Genomic DNA, 20,730 nt, shown 5'->3' with positions numbered 1-20,730 from the left:
CTGAGTTATGGGAATGGACTGAATACTGAGACTATTCAGGACCTGGTCACTAGGGGGCAAAAAGGTCCTTCCCAATTATGGGAATAGCCAGCTGCTATAGCGTCAGCTAAGGATCAGGTCCCATTATGCAGCTCCCATTCTCACCAGACACGGCCTTCATAACAGTGGTGTGCGTACCTCCTCGATTCCTATTGGTTAAGGAGGAAGGCTGTGGCTTCTGTGCGCGCAGCGATTGGTGAAACCGGGATTGAGTTGTGTCTCCCTTCCTTAGGCTCGTGATTCTCTCTCCCGGGGGTGTCCTGCAGGTGGTACGGGCCGTCTGGTAGTTTGGTCTCTGTCACATTGGCGCAGACAGGTAGGTAGCTTCCCCCTCCTTCTCGTCGTTTAGGTAGTTACTGTCCTGTTCACGGCTTGTAGGCCTATATGTATCCACAACTGCCTGACTGGTAATCGGGTCATTGTATGGACGGTGCGCCATGGCAGAGCGGGCGGGCGGGCAGGCAGGCGGGCGGGCGCCGCAGACACTTGTACCGAGCATGTGCTGGTAATGTGTCTGTGTGTGTCAGCAGCTGCTCCGGGCACCGCACCGCCTGCCCTAAGTAACGCTGGAGAGAGACTGCGGGCTGTGAATGGAAAGTTCTGAGGCCGGCTGTCCGCACCGCTCTTCTCTCCAGTCACACGGGCACACGGCGTCATTATCCCATTCCCTCACTGGGACTGAACATTCTGTTCACACTTAGGTTTCACTGCGGTTTTTGCGTATAGTTCGGGATATGGCTCTTTTCTTCCATGAGGCTTCATTCTATTGTGTCCTGGAGTAAGAACACCCCGGAAAATGGGAAAGTAGTGATAAGTCTGGATAAGATCCTGTCATTATGAGGCATGGGGAACCTTCCGCCCTCCACGCCTGCACAGCCAAAGCTTTGTCTGTCCAGGCGTGATGGGAATTGTAGTTTGGCAACAGCTGGAGGGTGGAAGGTTCCCAGGACCGTACTTACCATTGGGTACCTGTGGGTTGCAGGGGGGAAGAAAACAACTTTTTTTTTTTTTTTTTTTTAGTTTCCCACCTCCCATTTTAAATTGCCAATAAATCCAGTGCCTTTTTGGGGGATAAACCCCCCCGGTGCAGACTTATATACTTCTTCCATGAGGTCCTGGAGCCCGTCCTGCCAGCCCGTCCGAAGCCAGAGATGAGTCCGACGCCCATAGAGAATGACGGCTCCAGTCACTCTCTATGGACGTTGGACTCATCTCTGGTGAGCATGCGTGCGGCTTCGGACGGGGATCTTTTGGCGGTGGGACGGGCTCCGGGACCGAGACTTCATGGAAGCGGTAAGTATATGGGTCTGCATCGGGGGGTCGGCCTGGCTCTGTCCCGGCACAGGGGTGACAGGTTCTCTTCAAGATGGGGTGCCTTCAGGTTTAGTGCATAGGGCAGCAGCAGCTGGTAATACGGCCCTCAAGGTTCCCTATTCCTGCCATAAAAGATTTGTTAAAGGGGTAGTGCGGCGCTAAACAATTATTTACTAAATAACACACATTACAAAGTTATACAACTTTGTAATGTATGTTATGTTAGTGAATTCCCAAAGAAAAAAGGTGAGTGGATCCAGCACTTCCAAAAAAAGAAGGGTGAATGCTGCTAAGGCTAGGTTCACACTGCGTTTTCAGCATCCGTTTAACGGATCCGTTTTTTTTAACGTCCAGAAAAATAGGGTCAGCAACGTTTTTTGGTCCGTTTTGGTCCGCCAAAAAAAACGGATCCGTTTTTTTTTTATAATGGAAGTCAATGGAAAAACGGATGCACACAAATGAATCCGTTTTTTGCAATCCATTTTTCATGCGTTTTTTTGCAAAAAACGGATGCGTTAAACGGATGCTGAAAACGCAGTGTGAACCTAGCCTAAAACTTAATACTTTATTCCATCTTGATTAAAAAGCTGTAGCGCACTACTGAGAGTGCAGTGGCTAGACATTTTATTTTTTTATATGTTAGTGAATGGCCCCCTTCCCAGTGTTTCCCCCCACCCACGCTAGACCCTGAAGTGTAGTGCTCTATACTCACCTGATCCGGGTTGCTGGCCGACCGTCCCTCATGCCGGCCACCCTCTGCCGCGTCATCAGCTGCTCAGCCGCAATTTTCTGAGCATACCTGTGCTCAGCCAATTGCGGCTGAGCAGCTGATGACATCATTGTTGGAAGATGGCGGACGGGGGTCGACACGGATCCGGTGAGTATAGAGCACTACACTTCCGGGGGTGGCGTGGGTGGGGGGAAACACGGGGAAGGGGGCCATTCACTAACATAACATACATTTTATAGTTATATAACTTTGTATTTGTGTGTTATTTAGTGAATAATTGTTTAGCGCCGCACTACCCCTTTAATTTAGAGGTAAGCAAAATCTGATTACGTCAGTGTGAACTGAGCCTCAAAGGAGTAGACATGAAGACATATTTTTTCTTTCAAATCAACTCGTGCCAGAGATTAGTAATTTGCTTAAAAAAAAACAAAAAAAAAAAAACTTTTCCAGTACTTACTTATTTAGTGGACAGACAGCGGTGACACGGCAACATGCCCAGCAGTCCTCCCCGCTTGTCATTCTGCCTGTCCTATTGTTTTCAAATTTTATCAGGGACCGACTCCAGGTCCTTCATAAATGGCCGGTCAGACAGCAGGGGACTTATTATCACACTGGTGTAATGGAGATCTGGCTCAGCAGCTTCTCCCTAATGTCCTACATAGTGATGCACGATGCACCAAAATATTGATACTACAATTGATATTTCGGGCAAAAAAGCTGTTCGATGCCAGAATTTAAGCTGCATAATAGAGCAGCTTCACATAAAGCATAGCACAGAGAACACGGCCGGCGGCTACCTGAGCGCCAGCCATGTTCTCTGTGTGCCGCCCCCTAGTGTCACCTCTGGGATCCAGCGAGTGGCAGGTCATTAAACAATTGCCCACCCAGGACCTGCTGATGCAGCGGTCCCCCATCGCAAGCCCTTCCGCCCCCTGGACCTGCCGGCGCAGCGATCCGCCGGCTTAAGTCCCCCCTCTCCCCGCCACAGCGGTCCTCCATCACAGCGGTCCTCCACCCCCCTCTCCCTGGACCCACCGATTCTGCAGTCCTTCATCGTCTGCCGGTACAGTGGCAGTGAATCTGGTCTGGGGCTTTGGGGGGGGGGGGGGCTGCTGCAACTGCGATATCTCCTTGTGCACTACAGCTCCCAGCATACCCCCTTGTGCACAAGGAGGTATGCTGTGAGTTGTAGTGCACAACAAGTTATAATGGGAGTTGCAGTTGTGCAACAGCATCCTTCCAATATAACAATTCCCAGCATACCTCCTAGTGCATTAAAACTCCCAGCATACCTTCTTGTGCACAACATCTCCCAGCATACCTTCTTTTGCACTACGACTCCCAGCATACCTCCTTTTGCACAAGCCTCCAGGGTACAGTCACCCCTCCTAGCCTTGGTTCCAGGGTACAGTCATGCCTCCTGTCACTACAGCCAGGGTATAGTCACCCCTCCTGTCACTACAGCCAGGGTATAGTCACCCCTCCTGTCACTACAGCCAGGGTATAGTCACCCCTCCTGTCACTATAGCCAGGGTATAGTCACCCCTTCTGTCACTACACCTTGGGTACAGTCACCCCTCCTGCCAAAGATTTGAAGCCAAAGCCAGAAACAAACTATAAACAGAGATCGGGTCATAAAGGAAAGCCTGAGATTTTTCCGCTTTTCAAATCCATTCCTGGCTTTGGCTTCAAATCTTTGGCAGATAATCTGTCAGATAATCTTTCTGTGTAAATGGACCCTAAGTGCACAGGAGGAGGATGAGGGTAAGAGACACACCTTTATCCTTGGTGCCTATTACACAGAAGGGGGCTATCAGCATGTTACATTTGTCCCTTCCAGCTCTGTGGCTGCAGGAGATGGGGCAGAGGAATATAGTCTATTATTTTTATTTGTTTGTTTTCACCCAAACTACATATGCAGTTTTTAAAATCCCCCATATAACCCCTTAAAAGGGATTGTCCACTTTATAGTAAAATTGTCACATGGTCCCTCATCTTATTGGTAGCTAGGATTGGGCTATGGGGCCCCATAGCAAAAAAAATTAAGGGGCCCTCCTCCCCTACCCACAACATAAACAACACAAAGCATTGCGCATATATATACAGTATAGGCTCTGTGATGTTGCCAAAAAAATAAAATCTCTTGTGGCCAGAGGCAGAATCCTGGCTGCAGCCACAAGAGTGACTGGCAGAGCCGAGAGCCGATGACTGCTTACTATGATAGTCCACTCATGCAGGCCCCACTCCTGCATGAGTCCGATAGCAACTGCCTACCCTGCCACTATGGTAGCTACACCACTGATTTTAGCTCTATGAGGCACACAGGGAGCTGCTGTCAGTGCAGTGAGGATACCTACTAATACTGTATACAGAACAATTTTACTATAAAGTGGCCAACCCCTTTAAAGGGGTTGTATTGGTTTAACAGTCATTAGTGGGGTTGCTGTAACGTGTTTCTGCCCTTGGCCATGGACTTCTCTATCTAGCCATGTAAGCACAGAGCCAGAAGTAGAGCATCAGGGAGTATATACCTTCTTAGATTCCAGGACAACGCTGGATTCACACATGGCAGTTTTTTGGAAAACCAAAACCAGAAGAGAATCCAATAGGAAAGAGAAGCACAAGTCTTCCGCTTATATTTTCCATCTCATTTGAACCCACTACTGGTTTTCGCACAAAAACTGCAGTAGGAGTATTCCAAAAAACTGCTGTGTGTGTGTTTCTAGCATTGTTCTCACAGCACACAGGGCACTGAGGATAAAGGTTATTTTCTTACCTTTATCCTCAGCGCCATTTTTGGGAAATTTGTACTTTTTTCACTATGCAAATGGTCCACTTGGAGCAGGAATACCTGCCTCCGTGCACTCATCCAGCCCACTCCTCCTAATGAATATTGAGTGACATCACTGCTGCTGCTGCTGCCCCTTTATTCTCAGCACCCTGTGTGCAATGGGAACTTAACAATCTACCTGCAGAGTACGCTCACAGGACAGAGAGCTGTGACTAGTCACAGCCCGGATGACTAGTTCACTGCTCTCCCCCTGCCTCACGTGCTGGATTAAAGCTAGCTTTACACGTGTCGCAGCGGATTTCAAGCTGTGAGCTCCGCAGCAAAATCTGCTGCAATGCTGTGGACTGTCACTATGAATCTACCTTTTTGCAGCAGGTTTTCATTGTGCGACAAAAATGTGGCCCCTGCCCACTTGGCCCACCTGCTGCTCGGCTAATACATTACCTGACCGCGCTCCAGTCTGCTGCTCTGGCTCCCTGGCATTCCTGTCCCACCACAACCACTGATTGGCTGAGTGGGACATCAGTGAAACTGCCCTTAAAAGCATTTTACCTGCCATGAAGCCTACAGAGCCCGGAACCCCCAACACCGTAGGAGACCCGGCTGAGAGGTCTGTGCAGCCATTCTGGGAGTCAATAGGTTCCCTTTTAAGAATATTTCTGTTTTCAATTTTCTGCTGTAAATTTTTAGCATTCACTTAGTTGCTGTTATTTATCTTGTTTTACACTTACAAGGTCTTAACATGTGGCAAGTTCTGAAGTGGAGGAGATATAATGCAGCATATAATCAGTTGGTCCGTCGTCACCATAAAGCCGTACTAGCTATAAGAAGGGAAGATATCAACGCCTGGGAGAGGAGAGCACCTCTTGCTCCAAAGCATGTAAAGGAGCTGACAAACCTCGGCTACAAGGTGCTGGTGCAGGCATCAAATAGAAGAGCTATCCATGAGAAGGTAATGTCTCCGCAATTACATTGACTGCCGTTGTCTTTTTTTTTTTTTCCCAAATCAACTGGTTTGAGAAAGTAAAAAAGATTTGTAAATGACTTCTATTTGATCTCAGACCCTCCAATACTCATCAGCTGCTGTATGCCTTACAGCAGTAATCCTGAACTCCAGTCCTCAAGGCCCCAACAAGAAGTCATGTCCTGATGATTTCCTTACATTTGACAGGTGATATAATTAGTGTCGTCATGTATTGCCACACGTGGTCTCTGCATAGGATGTCCTCAATACAGGACCTGTTGTTGAGCCTTGAGGACTGCAGTTGGGGAACACTGTCCTACATGACGTTTCAGTCTGTCACAGTGCTACTACCACTTTTTGTGTCAGGAACTGTCCAAAGCAGGGGATATTTTCCATGTTGATTCGGTACTGCTTTGGACAGTTCCTGCCATGTACAGAGGTGGCAGCAGAGAGCATCATGTCAGACTGGAACAAATACACTACTTCCATAACTTTCTGACACCAGTTAAATTAAACTTTTTCTTTCATTCAGAGTCCCCCTTTAACCCCTTAAGGACCGGGCCTGAAATGGCCTTAAGGACCGGAGCAAATTTTATGAATTTGACCAGTGTCACTTTATTCATTAATAACTTCGGGATGCTTTTACCTATCCGGCTGATTCTGAGATTGTTTTCTCGTGACATATTGTACTTCACATTTCTGGTAAATTGGAGTCGATACTTATAACGAATCTTTATGAAAAAACCCAAAATAGCGTGAAAAATTGTGAAAAAATGCATTTTTCCAACTTTAAAACTTTTCTGCTTATACAGAAAGTGGTTATACCACATAAATTATATATTAAATAGCATTAGCAACATGTCTACTTTTTGTTGGCGGCATTTATTAAACTATCTTTCATTTTTTTTAGACAATAGGAAGCTTAAAACATTAGCAGCAAATTTCCAAATTTTCAGTAAAATTTCAAAATCAGATATTTTTAGGGAACTGTTCAGGTTTAAAGTGTATTTGAGGGGACTGTGTGTTAGAAAGCCTCACGAAGCACCCCATTTCAGAAACTGCACCCCCTAAACTCTGCAAAAGCACATCCAGAAAGTTTTTTAACCCTTTAGGGGAGTCACAGAAATAAAAGCTAAGTGTGTAAGAAATTTGAAAATTTTAATTTTCTGTGCAGAGATTTTATTGTAATCCAATATTTTTCATAATTATAAACCTATTACCAGAGAAATGCACCCCAATATTGATTGCCCCGTTTCTGCAGTTTATAGAAATACCCCATATGTGGCCCTATTGCGCTATTTGACGCAACCACAAGCCTCAGATATAAGGGAGCGCCTAGTGAATTTCAATGGCTCCGTTATTTTTGGTCATTTTTGACTGTACCACTTCAGGTTGGCAGAGGCTCTGGGGTGCCAAAACCTAAAAAAACACCCCTAAAGGGACACCATTTAGAAAACTACACCCCTCAAGGAATGTAACAAGGGGTGCGGTGAGCATTTGGACCCCACAGGTGCTTCACAGATTTTCCAAACAATATGGCTTGAAAAAAGACTAAAGTATTTTTTACACTAAAATGTTGTTCTAGCCTTCAATTTTTCATTTTCACAAAGGGATAAAAGGAAAAAAAAAACACAAAACATGTAGCGCAGTTTCTCCCGAGTACGGAAATACCCCACATGTGGACATAAAGTGCCAAGCGGGCGCAGGACGAGCCTCCAAAGGGAAGGAGCGCCAATTGGCTTTTGGAAGCTGGATTTCACTGGAATGGATTTCAAGGGCCATGTCGCATTTACAGAGCTCTCGTGCTGCCAAGACACTGGAAACCCCCCACAAGTGACCCCATTCTGGAAACTACACCCCTCAAGGAATCTAACAAGGGGTGCAGTGAGCATATGGATCCCACTGGTGACGGGCACAAATGTGGAAAAATGTGACGTGAAAGTGAAAATTTTCATTTTTTTCACTTTCATGGCACAAATGTGCCCGTCATCCAGGGGTCCATATCCTCACTGCACCCCTTGTTAGATTCCTTGAGGGGTGTAGTTTCCAGAATGGGGTCACTTGTGGGGGGTTTACAGTGTTTTGGCAGCACAAGGGCTCTGTAAATGCGACATGGCGTTCATCATCCATTCTAGCCAAATCCAACCTCTAAAATCCAAATGGCGCTCCTTCCCTTCAGAGGCTTGCCCTGCGCCCACATGGCGCTTTATGTCCAGATGTGGGGTATTTACGGACTCGGGGGAAATTGCTCTACACATTTTGTGTTTTTTTTTCTCTTTTAACCCCTTGTGAAAATGATAAATTCAAGGCTAGACCAACATTATAGTGTAAAAAATTGAATATTTCATTTTCACGCCACATTGTTCCACATTTGTGCCCGTCACCAGTGGGGTCCATATGCTGACTACACCCCTTGTTACATTCCTTGAGGGGTGTAGTTTCCATAATAGGGTCACTTGTGGGGGGTTTAACTGTCTTGGCAACACAGGGGCCTTTTGAATGCAACATGGCCCCTCGAAATCCATTCCATCCAAATCCAGCCTTCAAAAACCAAATGGCGCACCTTCCCTTTGGAGGCTTACCCTGCACCCGCATGGCGCTTTATGCCCACATGTGGGGTATTTCCGTACTCAGGGGAAATTGCTCTACACATTGTGTTTTTTTTATCTTTTAACCCCTTGTGAAAATGAAAAAATCAAGACAAGATCAATGATTTAGAGTAAAACTTTTAAAAAAATTACACTAAATGTTGGTCTAGCCTTGATTTTTTTCCATTTCCACAAGGGGTTAAAAAAGAAAATGAACACAAAACGTGTAGGGTAGTTTCCCCTGAGTACGAAAATACCCCACATGTGGACATAATTTGCCATATGGGCACAGGGCAAGCCACCAAAAGGACAGAGCGCCATTTAGAGGCTGGAATGGGGGATGGAGGCCATGTCGCAATTACAAAGCTCCTGTGCTGCTAGAACAGTAGAAACCCCCGACAAGTGACCCAATTCTGGAAACTACACCCCATAAGGAATCTAACAAGGGGTGCAGTGAGCATATGGACCCCACTAGTGATGGGCACATGTGTAGAAAAATACCATTTTTTTCATTTTCACGTCCCAAATGTGGCCGTCACCAGGGGGCCATATACCCGCTGCCCCACTTGTTAGATTCCTTATGGGGTGTAGTTTCCAGAATGGGGTCACTTGTGGGGGGTTTCTACTGTCCTGGCCGCACAGAGGCTTTGTAATTGCATCATGGCATCCTCTAATGGGAATGGCGGCCATACCTACTTAGCTGGGGAAAAGGGACAATTCTAATTTATTTGGGGGTATTAGGCCAATTATTAGTTTATAAGGTTGGAAATGACAGGTGTCCATCAAATTCAACCTGTGTTGATCCAGAGGAAGGCAAAAAACCCTCGTAAGGCAGACGACATTAGCCTCATCACAGGGGAAAAATTCCTTCCCGACTCCATAATGGCGATCAGAATAATCCCTGGATCAACGTGACCCCTGAAATAGGAATAAGGGACAGAATTTAGATAATGTAGAACCCCAGTGACGTGTGGTGCGCCTTGGAGCGATCCAGTATGCAGAGGCCGGGGGGATCAGGACAGGTGTCACACTGGAAAATGGCGTCCTTCCTGATCCCCCTGTTACCCCACACTCTGCACTTCTTCTGGGGTCTTCTGTTCTCCAGTGTGGGGGACGTCACCTGGAAAATGTTGCCCTGGTGCGATACGGGGTCCTTCATATCCAGAAGCGCTGGGTCCGCTCCATGGCTGCTAAATATTAGGGCTGTTATTACTACTTCTGATATGTTCGGATCGTGCCGCAAGCTACAGTAGCTCGGGCAGCGAGGGATCGGAAGAGGGGGTGCTGGTATAAAAGTTATCCCCGTACAGGTGGTGACCTTTATCCAGCAGTGGGAAGATCAGTTCCCGGACGATCTTCCCACTAACTCCGAGGATGGGGGGGGGGGGAGTGGGCATCTGGGGGCTGGATTCGGGTGTCCCTTCCTACATACACTCTAAGGGTACGTGCACACTGCGGAATCGCGAAGGATAACCCTTTGTGCATTCCGCAGCTGGCACCCGCCGGCGGACTGATGCAGGCGCACGTCTCCATCCATATCATAGACTCCATTCTATGCACGGGCGGATTCCGCTCTCCGTCCAACGTGTTGATGGAATGACGGATGATGGAATCCGCCCATGCATAGGATAGAGTCTATGACACGGGCGGAGACGCGCCCCTGCATCAGTCCGCCGGCGGGTGCCAGCTGCGGAATGCACAAAGGGTTATCCTTCGCCATTCCGCAGTGTGCACGTACCCTAAATCTGTAAGTGTACCCTGAGGTACTGTCACAGAGTTTGTAGAATTTCACGCCATACCGTCATCTCTTATTGGGACGGTACTGGCAGAAAAGACGTGTCTGGGGGGCAGCGTACGCTACGCTACTCCCAGACACGTCACTGGATGATGAGGAGGATGAGGATGAATGGAGGAACAAAGGACCCCCCATTCATCCTCACTGGCTGTTTCGGTGTCGGAGGCAATAATAATGTATGCGTCCGATACCGAAAACACCCTGGGGGCCATCTTTATATGGGGATTGGTATATGGGGTATGTAGTGGTGTAGTGTAAAACTTTATTCAATGTAGTGTGGTGTAATTTAGTGTTTTTTACAGTAAGTATACAAAAAAAAACCTACGCCAAAAATGGTGTTGCTGATAAATGCCGCACTTATGTTCGGCACTTATCAGCAGACCGTGGCAGTAGGATATAAAAAAAAAAACACCCTACGCCAAAAAGGAGGAGTTGCTGATTAGCAGCGCACTTTCGTGCGATGCTGATCAACACTCAGCGGCGATAGGGTGCGGAAAATAGAAAAAAAAAAAAAATTGGGAAAAAAAAATTTTTTTTTACTACATTCTGAACATCCCTGTAGTGGCTGATACGTGTATTACACTTATCAGCCGCTAGGGGGCAGCAGAGCGCAAGATCCGAAAATAGACGACGCTGGAGCCGGAAAAATACGAAAATAGACGACGCTGGAGCCGGAAACAGACGATCGGGACTCACGGAAGAAGCCGAAGATGAAGAGGACGCCGGGAACCCGGAAGACGCCGATCAGGACCCCGGGACAGGTGAGTAATGTACAAATACCTGCTCTGGACCCCTCAGCTACCTAGCTGAGGGGTCCGGAGCAGGTATTTATTACTTGTGGGGACTTTGATCGCCGTGAACGGCCGGCCGGCTGGCCGGCCGTTCACGGCGATCGGGACGGTGGTACCGTGACCACCATTACTTTTTACAGTAATGGCGGTCGGTGCCGTCCTCGGACAGCACCGACCGCCATTTTTTTTCCGGGTCATCGGGCCACCGATGGCCCGGAAAGGTTCCGATCGCCGCTATGGGCTTATCAGCCAATAGCGGCGATCGTCGGCATGGGGGGGGTTAACAACCCTCCATGCCGACAGGGAGAGATGGCCTGCTATGTATTATAGCAGGCTATCTCCCCCGATCGGGACCCGGCCGGCCGCGGCGCCCGTTTAAAGGGATGACGTACCGGTACGTCATGGGTCCTTAAGTGACAGTGATCCATGACGTGCCGGTACGTCATGGGTCCTTAAGAGGTTAAAATTGAAATTGTGTTGTTGTATTTTTTTTCTTTTTTTTTTGCCTACCTTTGAACATAGACAGAATTCTCATCAAAGTAAAGTTAAGCCCTTTCTGACTTATGCAAGACATATGCAGCATAACAGAACAGTAGTTCAGCATTGAGTGTCAGCTATATGTTAAAGTGGGCTGCTTTTTATATGAATAGCAGAGAAAGAGAGCCTAGACCTCAAGGCTAAAATGAATATGTAAAAATCAAAGAAATAACAAGAATAGGAGCAGCTCACTAAAATCTCAAGGTGCTGAGGTCAAATAGGCAATTACCACCCTAAGTCACTAAAAAATAAAAATTAGAAAAGAAAAAAAGCCTAGGCATCCAGTACCTAATGTCTACTCGATATTATCTAAATAAAATGCAATTTAATAAAAATAAAATAATATAGCATGGATCAGTGCATCAGTGTAAAAACAGAGATACAAGTGTAACTACAAATAACAAACACAAATATTAAAGATAAAATCAGTTATACACAGTTTAAAATGTAACCATAGGGCCCTTATGGTGGTATGCTAGTCACAGTCATTGTATAGGGACACAACAACAGCGCATTGGAATGTATTAGGCACTGCAAAAAGAATGGAACCACACTGAACTGGAATAAAACCACACTGGGATTGCTGGAATTGCACTGTAGTACCACAAGTCTCAGCTGGACTGCAGCAAGAGTAGAACCACACTGATATGAGATAAAACCACACTGGTATTGCTGTTATTGCTGGAAATGCACTGTAGTACCACAAGTCTCCGCTGGGCTACACTGCAGCGAGAGTAGAACCACACTGATGAGAAGAAACCACACTGAGATTGCTGGCAGTAAATGGAGTGCTGGACTCCTGGTTAGTCCATGGACTCTCTACTCATTAGGATGGGGAGAGATGCTAGAGGAGAAATCCAGACAATATTGTATATAAAGGCACAGTGCTCAGCGGCACCTCTCACCCTTGCCTCGGCCTGGAGATGTCGTCATGCCGTTTCAGTTTTACTTAGGTTCATTTTAAGTACTCTCACCCAGCTGATCAGCAGCATGGCCTTGTTCTCAGCTAGATGCAGGAGGCTAAGATACTAAGTAGCTGGGTCCTACTGCCAGTGGGTTCTCAATCTGGTCGTTGGTAGCGGGCCCCTGGCTACATACGCTAAAGTCACTGAGGAGGAAATCCTCGGCACCTTTAGATTTTAGTGAGCTGCTCCTATTCTTGTTATTTCTTTGATTTTTACATATCCATTTTAGCCTTGAGGTCTAGGCTCTCTTTTTCTGCTTCTCATTTTGATATTTTGTGATTGAGGGTAATCACTGCCTATCTGTGACTTCGGCACCTGAGGATATAGTGAGCTGCTACAACTATTGTTGCTTTTTCTTTTATATGAATAGGCCAGCGGGGGGAAGCCAGTGCCGCAGTCCTTCTTTTGAACCGCGGTCTGGTTCCCACACACAACGCCGGTCTACTACCGGGCACCGGCCCAGCTTGAAGCACTGGAGGCGAGTCCGCCTGCCCGCAGTGTGGCAAAACCTACTCCCCTCTGTGACGCGGCTCCATTAGCCTTCAGTGCTTTGGGCATCCCCGCACCGGTCTATTCATATAAAAAACTAAGTGATGTACCCGATGGTCATTTGCTTTAATGTATCAGTTGAGAGACAAGACTCACTAATCCTCATTTTGCCTGCTTTGTTTTTATAACCTCTTGCCTTCATTACTGCCCAGTGGACATCCTCTAGGTTGTGTCACTGATGCTCAATTCAATTGCAGTCACCTGATCTGTCCCATTAGTACTGTCAGTTGGTTTTCTGATTCAAAAAAATGTGTGTTGTTGAAAGGACAAAAGAAAACAATTGAGTGGCCCTCAGACAGTGCTGGCTCTATCATTAGTAAGAGCATGAAAAGTCAATAAATGTTTAAACACGTACATAACTAACCAGAGTTATGAAAACCATTGTGTTTTCCAGTAGTATTAAAGAACTAGAGGGATAAATGAAAAGCAAAATGAGGGAGAGAAGAAAAAAAAAGGTTTAGAAGAAGAAATGAGGAAAGTGTCATGGTCAAGACAGATTTAGGCTTACGACTCCTATGAAGAATGGCAAGGTGCCCTAGTTAGTCTCTAGATGCCCTGGTGTGTCACTAATAGATTAATGTAAAAGGGGTTGAAAGGGGAAGGGGAGAAATCAAATTAAGAACACTGCGCCATCAAGATATCTCTGTATCTACGGGAAGAGAGAAATGTCAGCCAAGAACACCAGGTCAATGTGTATTTAGAAGCCTACTTGGGGAATTTAATGAGCAGTTCTTAAATGTCTTGGATATGGGTAATTTACGTAAACCATTCACCCAGGGATGGGAGATCTGTATATCTCCAATGCATGTGTATTATGTTTTTGGCAGCCGGTAATAGGTGGCGAGTTAAAGTGGATGTTGTCACCCCCCTTACTCTATATGGGATTCTCCACACCATCCACAGACTTAGAGGCTGCTCATTCAGTATATACTGTACCTGTATAACACTTGTCTGAGTCTTCTTTCTTCTCTAAAATTGCTTAATTTTATAGGTGGACAGTGTCACCTAGATAGCAGGGCTTCATGACAGTTGGGCACTCTACCCACCCATGAGATGAAACCCAAATGCCATGAAGCTTTGCCTGGATGACACTGTGCATTTAGGAGAGGAGGCCTTACTGCCATGAAGCTGCACCACCTAGGTGACACTGTCCACTAATGAAATGAAGCGATTTTAGAGCAGAAAGAAGACACAGACAAGTGTTATACAGCTATACATTGAATGTGCAGCATCTAAGGTTTTCAATGGTATGGAGGACCAGAATAAGGGGATGACAATATCACTTTAAAGTTTTTTTGTATTTCGACTGGGTCATTGGGAACATCAGTAGGAGGGGTGCCTTGGATGTGTTGAGGATGAGCACGCCTGTGATTTCAAATATTACTTGCAGCACAGTAGACGGGTAGGATTTGAAGGGACACTCCAGCAAAAACTAAGGCTAAAACTAAGCTTACAATTCCTGTTGTGTCTGTAGTGATAAAGGAAGCTACTGTAAAGTGATCTGTACAGCATTGCAGCGACGTGTGACACCAGTAGATAGAGAAGACAATAGCAGCTCTCTGTGAAATGACCTCTTCAAAGGTCACAGAGGACGCTCTGTAATGTTTCACACTCATCTCTAGGGGACAGAGTCTGTTTATTGTTGTCTATGTCCATGAGTCTTGCGTAAAACATGTCAGTAAACACTGTTAAAAATAGCTAAGACAAGATGGCAGCCCCCAGAACAATGTACAAAAAGTAAGGTAAAAAAATTACAGTGACAAAATAGAAACAGATTGGAATAAAAGAACACGTTTTGGTATCTGACTCGGTAAAAGAAAATTTGGGTGAGACATCAGCCTGTACTATTATTTTCAGACTTATAAGTAGGTGCTAGCAGTGCTACTGCTAACCTCCAACAACAGATTAGTAAAATTCCTGCACTGTATGTAACTGCTGAAATCTGGCCCAGGGATGATGCCTCCCCTCAGGGAACGGCTCCTCTCTGACGATGCAGACTCCTACACTGAGATTTCTCAGCCTGCATCATAAAGGGTCCTCATCATCAATCACAGGCAGTAGCAATTGCACTGCTGCCTGTCACAAACTCCTTTAACACCACAAATTGCGGAGTTTAAGTGTCAGGATCAACTCTCGTCACTGACCAGTTTGAATCCCCGCAGTGTGACTGCTTATAATAGTACCCTAGGGGGACTCACAAAGTTAAAAAAAAAAATAATCTTCCTGCATACGGCATCGGTCTATTCCCAGGCACCAGCCAGGGGTAATGCACTGGTGGCAGCCGACCCACCCCCAATAGGAGGAAACCCCTGCCCCTCTATGACATGGCTCCATAGAGTGGGGTGGGCTGGCCCGTATCCAGTGCTTCACCCCCCGGCCGGTGCCCAGGAATAGGATGTTTTATCCATGTGCAGAACTTAAAGCAAATGTACTGATAAAACAATCGCTTTGAGCTCTCCCACTCTGCAATATACATTTTTAATATTTTGCCCTTCCCTTTGTTCCCAGATAGGACAACTGCTTGCCCCAAATGTCAGACCCCACTGACAAACTTGAAAAGACAACATGGAGTTTGGCCATGTCCTTTCACAATTACTTGTTAGAATCATATTTTATATAATTTATATAAATTATATATTATATAATTATATAATTTATATACATACCCACTACAAAATCTAAGTAACCCAGATGTCTCAACAAATTGGAAACTGGAAGCAGGCAAATGTCCATTCCACAATTGATACATATCATGCGTCTTGTGGCTCCACAGTGTCACTTGGCTAAAAGGCTGTTACCAAATATCCCAGACATCCAGATGGTTATACTGCAACTGAAGCTATTTTTTGGAATAGGTAAAGTAGACACAGAAAGGCATAAGGAGTCACATCCAAACGTTTCTTCCACAAATGGAAAACATTTGTACGCCCATTTACATGTACTGGTTGGTACAATACAGAAGCTCTAAAGCATGGGTCTCCAAACTGCGGCCCTCCAGCTGTTGCAATACTACATTTCCCATCATGCCTTGACAGCCAAATCCAAAGCTTTTGCTGTCCGGGCATGATGGGAATTGTGGTTTTGCAACAGCTGGAGGGCTGCAGTTTGGAAACTCATTCTCTAAAAAGTACACTAGGAGCTCTACAATTGCTGTGAATTGTCTGTTTCCACCTTAACCCCTTCACGTCAGCAATACGTAGATATACGTTCCTGCTGCACATACCAAGTGCAGCAGGAACGTATATGGACGTTTCTGACAGAAAGGGCTGTAGATGTGTGCGGGGCCGCTGCAGTGAAAGCAGTCCCGCACACATCATTGTCTGGGGAGCTGAGAATACTGGGAGGCAGCTGCGATCCATACATCACATAGTCTATTCCAGGCTTTGACTTAAAAAAATCAGTCAGATAAATCTAAAAACACCATTACCTGGGCTGATTATTGGTCGAATGAGCATTTCTAGGAACACTCGTTGCCGATAATCGGCCTGTGTAAAAGGGCCTTAAAGAGGATGTACCATCAGGGACACTTTTTTTAAAAAATTACACATGAATTGAACGGCGCCGGAACGGGGAAGCCGGTGCCGCATTGTTTTTTTGTTTTTTTTTAACCACGCCCCATTTCCCGCTTACAGCGCCGTTCTATTCATGGTTACTTGGCCATGGGGTGAAGCACTAGAGGCAGGCTGGCCCGCCCCCCAGTGGAAGGAAACCCCTGCCCCTCCATGACGCGGCTTCATTGATTCTAATGGAGCCGCGCCATGGAAGGGCAGGGGTTTCCTCCCACTGGGGGCGGGCCAGCCCGCCTCCAGTGCTTCACCCCCAGCCGTTCGATTCATGTGTAGTTTTAAAGAGAATGTACCTGATGGTACATCCTCTTTAAGACATCTTTGATAAATCTACCGCAGTATCTAAGGGAATATAGAGGGAAGTGTACAATGACACTTATACAGACAGGGCTATGTCTTTCCAGATAACTGAATTTACCACAACTGACTCCAATAATGGTGTAGAGATGTCAGAATAATAAAAAAAAAAGAGGCCCCAGAGCCAAATTTCAAGTGTCACAGCAAAGGGTCTGAATATATTTTTTTTTCTCAGAGACTGTCAGTAGGTTTAGACTGTCCTATTTTAGGGTAGCATAAACTAGTGACAGAGAAGCTGAACATAATTTTGTATCACTTAACATTGTTCTGTGCAGCTGATCCAGAGATATCCTCCTGAAAAACATGGACATTAAGTAGTCCTCTCCATTATGTGCGTGAGCCCGGTAGTTCACTTCTCATTATTCATAAGAAACAGAAAACTCCGCCCACCAGCTGCTGATTGGCAGTTATCTATCCATGCTGTGTATAGGCAGTCAGCTGTCAATCAGCAGCTGGATGGGCAGGGGGAGGGTTGCGGCAAGAATCCTATTCTCCTGCATATTAGGAGAATGGCTGAACAGAATGATGTAAGTAATACACCGATCTGTTCAGCATTTCTGTCACTAGTTTATACTGCCCTAATTTAAGGTGACATAAACCTTTAAACTTCTTAGATTCCACCTTTACTTTTCACCATATATCCACAAATCTAGAGAAGTCTGGAAGCAGCCTACCCTTCCTCTCTCCATTCAGAACACACAAACAGTTGACCAAGCTGAACATTCATGTATATGGAAGGATTGGGAGACATAGGTGTCAGGTTTTTCAATGCAACATTCTTACTAATGTTACTGTGATTAAAAATTTTATTCCACACATCTGAATGGGGTTGTACAGGTGCATGGTTAGTCACAATCTGAACAGGATTATTGTATAATGTTTTTAACTAATCTGCCTAGGTTTCTGAGGACAGGTGTTGTGGTATTTTTGTAATAAACTAGCTGTTGTTTTTTATTTTAATACTGGATGATCCATTGTAAGGATGGTTTTCATAGAAACAACAGCAGATGCTACATAAAGGCAAGCACCCCACATGAATAGGAGTCACAAATGTATGTGGTACTGATCATAAAAAACATATTAGCTTTAAAAGGTTATAAAGTGCCTGTTCATAAGTACAAATAAAATAAAGCGCCCCTAGATCAGTCATTTTTTTTTGTCTAAAATGTAACAGGATTTCTTCAACTTTTTACTTTTGTACCGGGGTTAGGTATCTGAGCATTTTGTGGGCAGTGTTGATCAATACATGTAACATTTACAGCTAAAGTGCTTTATTCCGGAGATTCAAGGACACCTTATGTTACCACAAAGAGAGATTTTCTCTTTTACTAGTACAAAGCCTAATAGAGAAGAATATGTCAAGTTTTCTTTTCATTGCAACTGCTCGCAAAACATAAAAAGAGGAGACGGGCTATTCTTTCCTCTACACTCAGTTTACCTCACTTTGAAAGTGTAAAGAAGTAAAACTTCAGCATTTCTTAAGAGTGAATCTGTTTTGCCACAGTGCAGCTGCCATGTAGACTGTGTCTGGTCTCAAGAGTCATTATTAGGGATAAATACAAGATCTCCTGTATAGCATATTACCCAGTGCTATAGCCACACTGTAGTAGTTACTTGTGATTTGGTGGCAGGATTCTACTCTGAAGTGTTGAATATTATTCTAGAATGTGTCTCATATGCCAGTGCAAGATGTAAGGCAACGTACATGCAATGTTTCTTTGTAGTTACAAAGCATTGTATTAAACGGTAAACAAATTAAATATGTAAACAGAATCGATGGGGTTTTTTTGTATTAATTTTTAATAACCTCTTCAGTTTGCTCCTCTGCCTTCATTGGACAGAAATGGCTTCGGGTGTCGGCTGATACTTTCTGCTACAGACACCTGCTGCTAAAGACCGACATGGGCGATCACACTGATGTTGATTATTTAATGGGGTATTTACATCTTAACTAATATAGTGAATCTTAGTGAATTCGGCTGGCTGGGTGCCCGAACCTGCACATGGTGTACAAAATCTACACCTGCTTCTAAGCAGGTGTAGATGGATCATGATTTACGCCTCTGAGCAGGCGTAAATCATGATAATGAGGCACGGGAGGAGGCCACGCCTCTTCCCACCTCGTCACGCCCCCCAAACTTCCCCAGCCGGCCATCAGGCGAGCGGCGCGTATGGCAGGCGTACGCAAGAGAGAAGGGGAAAATCTGTACCTTCTCAGGCATATCTTTCATAATGTCCCCCATGGTCTTCCTCCTCTTCAATCTTCAGCGTCTTCTGCCTGAATGAATGGGAGAGAAAAGGCTACTGGTGCAAATATGCACAGTAACCTTTTCATTGGCTGGATCGCATCACATGGCTTCTAGTTTGCTAAGCCCAAATTCAAATGGCGATCAAGCCAGGAGGGATGGTCAGTATAAAATGTATGTGCGTCTGTCTTTTTTTTTTTTTTCCCAGTGCTGGAGTTGTCCTTTAAGGCTCAATTAACGTCCACTTTGCATTTTTGACACCTTTTGGAGCCATAAAATTTGATTGTTTTGTGACACGTTTTTGGTTGTTTTTGTACCCAAAAGAAGGCCCAAATTAGGTGCCAAAATATGGCTTTATCTTGGAACATAAATGACCCAACACATAATTTTTCACCTGCGACACTATGGGACATTTTACTATTTTAACATTACACCTGTGACAACTGGGAACTAGGGGACATTTAACCATTGAGTTTAATAGAACTGCAGCAATACAGTGGTTTTTGAAAGCTTGTAAATTGTGAATTTTCTACGTCCTCATAAGTTTGACCTAAAACTAAATCAAATTTTTAGTCAACCCTCTGCAGAACGGATAGGAGACCAACCATGGAGGTGCTGTGTAATACCCTGCTGATATATGAACATACCCAAACAGTGAACCACAGGCTGATAAAAAATATCAGAAGCATTCTTAGGCTGGGTTCAATATTTTTTTTTCATCTTTTTGCAAAAAAACTCATGAAAAATTTGTGTGCTTCCGTTTTGGTCCATTTTTTCCATCGACTTTCCTAATAAAAAAAAGATCAAAAAGCATCCCTTTTTTTAACGTACACAAAAACGTAGCAGACCACATTTTTGGGTACATTGATCCATATTTTTTTTTTTTTTTTTTTTTTATAATGGGGGTCAATGGAAAAACATATCAAAACGGATGCACACAAATGCAAAAACATTTGAGAGCATCTGTTTTTGATATATTTTTCCATTGACTTCCATTATAAAAAAAAGAATCGAAACACATCCTTTTTAAAAAAAAAAAAATAATAATTTATGTACACAAAAATGTGGTCTGCTACGTTTTTGTGTACATTAAAAAAGATGTGTTTTGATCCTTTGATTATAATAAAAGTTAAAGAAAAATGGGTCAAAATGGATGCTCACAAATGTATCCGTGTTTGCAAATGAACAGATTGCAAAAACTTAGTCTTTTTTACATGTCTGGTGGTATATAGACATATCATATTATTATATAGACATATCATGTTATTATATTCCAGGCAGAAAACAAAAGATCAACATTGGTAGTAAATAGAGACATGTATCCATTTAACCACAACAATCTGTACCTTAAAGAGAACTTGTTGTTTTTTGGTTATGGGTAATAGGCGCAATAAGGTTTCCCCCCATTATAAAAGTTTATGTATATGTTATGTATATGATAAAGTGGGGCCTAACAAACTACAGGTTTATAAAAACAAGACATCATACAGCTGCCATT

The 20,730-nt window shown here is 44.7% G+C and overlaps 1 protein-coding gene across 1 annotated transcript in view; it reads left to right on the top strand.

Annotated features, from left to right (window-relative positions):
• The first annotated feature begins 227 nt into the window (after positions 1-227).
• The window catches only part of AASS (aminoadipate-semialdehyde synthase), a 68,406-nt gene continuing 47,903 nt past the window's right edge, over positions 228-20,730 (top strand). The window contains exons 1-2 of the mRNA XM_069976589.1: positions 228-355; positions 5,609-5,826. Of these exons, the coding sequence (XP_069832690.1) occupies positions 5,617-5,826 (210 nt within the window). The 5' untranslated portion in view covers positions 228-355; positions 5,609-5,616. The remainder of the gene's footprint in view (positions 356-5,608; positions 5,827-20,730) is intronic.

Source organism: Dendropsophus ebraccatus, chromosome 1 (genome assembly GCF_027789765.1).
Source record: "Dendropsophus ebraccatus isolate aDenEbr1 chromosome 1, aDenEbr1.pat, whole genome shotgun sequence".
Taxonomy (NCBI): Eukaryota; Metazoa; Chordata; class Amphibia; order Anura; family Hylidae; genus Dendropsophus; species Dendropsophus ebraccatus.
This window is presented reverse-complemented; position numbering and strand designations above follow the sequence as displayed.